At 35.9% G+C, this 4,432-nt stretch overlaps 1 protein-coding gene across 1 annotated transcript; it reads right to left on the minus strand.

Annotated features, from left to right (window-relative positions):
* Positions 1 to 2,409: 2,409 nt before the first annotated feature.
* On the minus strand, positions 2,410 to 3,294 carry LOC127280286 (uncharacterized). Its single transcript, XM_051303192.1, has one exon. It carries the CDS (start codon positions 3,292 to 3,294, stop codon positions 2,410 to 2,412), a length of 885 nt encoding a protein of 294 aa, XP_051159149.1.
* Positions 3,295 to 4,432: the final 1,138 nt, after the last annotated feature.

Below are 4,432 nucleotides of genomic sequence, written 5' to 3' on the forward strand. Positions count from 1 at the left end.
CACGTCTAATACTGTAATACAATAATAAACTTCTTTTCGCTATTTTCATTAAAAAAAATGTACTTTTAATGGCGAAAATATTCAATGGGACCGTTCTTAAAAACGGCTCCACAGATTATTTTGATTTTTGTGAGAAAAGTTTCTATTTTCCATATACTTTCACGAGAAAAAAGAATTTTTACTGAGCAAAGACTTTTGGGTTGAGTCCGGTTAAGGCACACCGTGCAGGAGTAAACTTAGATGTGCTCACTATAAATTTCCGTACGTTTTCGTTACGCTTCGTTTCACATTCGTTTTCAATAGGATCTGTAATACCGAGTATGTCTAATCGCCATAACTCGGATGGATTCGCCTCTAGACCAAGCAGCGTCGTTAACATATTAACTGTCTCCGACTTTTCCCGTTTTTTTTGATACCCTTCCCATCATCGTCCATCCCAGTAACGTCTCTAGCACTGTCAACCCATTAGACAAATCGCATTTTTTCCCGGTAAATAACACTGTGCAACAGATTTTCATTTTTTTTATTTCTGAGACCGCATGGGGTGATTCTTATAGGTTTTTCGACGCTGAACACGAATCCGTAATCAGAATTGCTCCATCACCCTAGGTTTTCGAGAAATTTGACCTTGAAAATTGAAAAAATGCCGTTTTTAGGGTACTTTTTGATTTTTTATTACGGTACCATAATTTTTTCTGAGGTTTTCATGATATGCATATGAAAGCTGATATCCTCCTTAACATTTTCCAATTTTGATCTTTAAAAAATATCTTTTTTTGGATGAGTTATCCTCATTCGAAATTCGCGTTGCAACGTGAATCGGGATCACAGTGCAGGAGGCGTATTAAAAAATGGTCCAAAATTCAAATGTATTTTAAATGGTCTGAAACTTGTTACTTGGAGGTTTTCGGGGTCGCTGATTACGAATTTGAGGTCCGTTTACGAAAATTCAAAATGGCGGATCCAATGTGGCGGACGACTTTTTCTAAACTCGATCGAAATGGCCTGTAACTTGTTACTCGGGGGTTTTTGGGGTAGCTGATTAAAAATTCGAGGTCCGTTTTTGAACATTCAAAATGGCGGATCCAATATGGCAGAGGACTTCTTCAAAACTCGATCCAAATGGCCTGTAAGTGATTATTGAGGAGTTTTTGGGGTTAGATATAAATATAAATAAAAACAAATAAATCAAAGTTTCGCAAAAATTAGTGAGCAAAAAAAGTCGTCCGCCATATTGGATCCGCCATTTTGAATTTTCAAAAACGGACATCGAATTCGTAATCAGCGACCCCGAAAACCCCCGAGTAACAAGTTACAGGCCATTTAAAATACATTTGGATTTTGGACCATTATTTTATACGCCTCCTGCACTGTGATCCCGTTTCACGTTGAAACGCGAATTTCAAATGAGGATAACTCATCCAAAAAAGATATTTTTTAAAGATCAAATTTGGAAAATGTTAAGGAGGATATCAGCTTTCATATACATATCATGAAAACCTCAGAAAAAATTTTGGTACCGTAATAAAAAATCAAAAAGTACCCTAAAAACGGTATTTTTAAATTTTCAAGGTCAAATTTCTCGAAAACCTAGGGTCATGGAGCAATTCTAATTACGGATTCGTGTTCAGCGTCGAGAAACCTATAAGAATCACCCTATGCGGTCTCAGAAATAAAAATGCTGTTGCACTGTGTAATTTTCCGGCAATATCAGCCCCAATGAGTACATCGATAGAACACCTTTGGTACCCCGCGTCAGTTAAATGAATGTTTTCTTTACGTAAGTCATTAAGCCAGGATTCTTTTTTTATGGATGGTATTGTCTCACAAATTGTTTCCTGACTCAGTACAGAAAAATTACATGCATACTTTTTATCTAAATTTTTTACTTTTATTTTAAATATATCATGCTTTTTTGCTTTTGAGGTAACCCCTCCAAACAATGAATGTGACACTTCAATCTCTGCGTGAGGTGTGTATCCCAACTTTTTCACTATATCTGCTCGAATGTATGAACGTTGCGAGGCTGTATCAATAATTTCTTTAACTATCATTTCACCCGAGTCAGAATACACTAATACACGGAGAGTTTGCAGATACACTTCAGGCGCAGCACAAATTGTGGCCAAAACATTTTCAACTTCTCGCTTACTGTCATCTTTTGAAACTAAATTGTCTTTGGATGATAAACCTGGACATAATAGTAATTCGTGACGTCTAGAACACCAATTACATTTTATTTTTACCCGACACCATTTCGCGGAATGACCTCGCCTCAGACAAACAAAACAAGCACCTTCTTTCTTAACATATTCTTTTCTTTCACTCAAATCCATTTTTCGTGCAACCTCACATTCTTTACTCTCATGAGCAGACTTACAAAAAATACACGATACCTGTTTACATTTCTTATAATTTGGTCAGCTTGTCCCTTGTCATATTATGCCCCTCATTTTCTATGGTGCGATACTGCCCATTGCGCTGCCAAGCACGTAGAATTTCTTTCGGGAGAGCAGACTCAACCAGCGGATATAACATTGACGCACATTTCTCCGTCGTTACTCTTAGAGTGTCTAGAGCACGGATGTATGCTTCCAATTTATCATAGTTTGCAGAAAGTGTTGCCTTTGGACCTCCTTTAAGTTCATTTTGGAGAACCAATCCCAACAGTTCACGAACATAATATTTAACTACAATATCGTCTTGGCCGAATCGACTCTTGAGACTTGCTATCGCCTTATCATAGTTGTCAGCTGTTGGGGGGAAACTGCGAACCAGTTCACGTGCCCTCGAATCCGGTGATGTAGCTTGAATGAGATATTGAAATTTATCCTCACGCCTAATTGAGTTGTCTTCGTGGATCTTTTTGAAAATACTCCAGAACAACAGCCACTCTTTAACATGACACTTAAATTTTGGTAACTCAATTTGTGGTAACTTCAATGACCCCTTAGTTGCTCCGGGCAAGTTGTCTGATAACACGGATTGGATGTTTTCAGTTCGTACTTCCTGTAAATCATCAGCCATCATTTTTGCATTCAGAAATGCCACAGTGTATTCGTCTACATCTTCTAATTCTTTGGCGATTTCATCTTCAGTGGCCTCTGATTCGAAGAGAAATTTGTTGCAAATAGCGTACACCGCTTCCAACTCCTTCGTCTTGGTTTGTAACAACTGAAATGCCACCATATTGTCATCTCGAGAGCACGTGCCTTTGAGTTTGGCCGAAAACGAATTGTATGTTTTCGTAAAGGCCATACCCAGACTCTTCCTTTGTCGCATTGCTGCTTCCATTTTTTAGTTTTCACTCACTCACAGTTCACTTGTGTGTACACTTTATCAATAATCCCGAATTTAAGAATGGCCGGTCACGGTCGCCAATTGTTCAGGATTCTAAGCACTAATTAATAAAACGCAACAAAACACTGTTTAGTACATAATAGAGAAAAACCAAATTTATTAAATTATTTAAAATACTTGTCCAATATTAAACATATAAAACAGTCTGTCACGACTTCCATTAAGGATCGAAAAAAGGGAAGCCGTCCCGGTCAGTTCCGAGTCGTCGTTATCTCTACTCAAAGACCTCTCTCACTTCTCCATGCTATAATTCTTTACTCTTACAAATAACTACAGAGGTCACTGAATACTTCCTGAAATTTTTAAATTATATAACTTTCTAACAGTAGTATCAGAATCTAATAATTTATATAAGTCAACCATTAAATGCATACTTTCAGAACCATAAAAGTTTCTTTTGCTTCTATCAGAATTTTAGTAACTGGCGATTATTAAATTAATTAACAGTATGTAAAAACGAAAAGGAATATAACGTATTAAGAAAATTTGTTTCATGGAAAGTGGTAGCAGTCTATAAACAATTTGCTTATTCAAAAGTAAATGCATACTTTGGGTACCATCAATGTTTCTTTTTCTTCTATCAGAATTTTAGTAACCTTCGATTGATTAAGGAATTAAATAGGTAAAATGAATATGGTCAGAAGATTATTAGAATTTATGTTACTGAAAGTAGTAACCGAATAAAACAATTTATATAAGTCAGCCATTATATGCATACTTTAAGTACCATCAATGTCTCTTTTGCTTCTATCAGAATTACAGTAACTAGCGATTAATTAGGGAATTTAACAGGTAAAATGAATATGGTCAGAAGATTATTAGAACTTTTGTTACTGAAAGTAGTAGCCGAATATAAACAATTTATACAAGTTAACCATTAAATGCATACTTTAAGTACCATCAATGTTTCTTTTGCTTCTATCAGAATTTCAGTAACTAGAAATTGATTAGGGAATTATACAGGGTAAAATGAATGTGGTTAGAAGATTATTAGAATTTTTGTTACTCAAAATTGTAGCTAACAATTTGCTTATTCAACAAGTAAATTCAAACTTTGGGTACCAACAGTGTT

This window comes from Leptopilina boulardi, unplaced genomic scaffold, assembly GCF_019393585.1.
Source record: "Leptopilina boulardi isolate dan_hultmark-lab unplaced genomic scaffold, ZJU_Lbou_2.1 LbouV2_234, whole genome shotgun sequence".
Lineage (NCBI taxonomy): Eukaryota > Metazoa > Arthropoda > Insecta > Hymenoptera > Figitidae > Leptopilina > Leptopilina boulardi.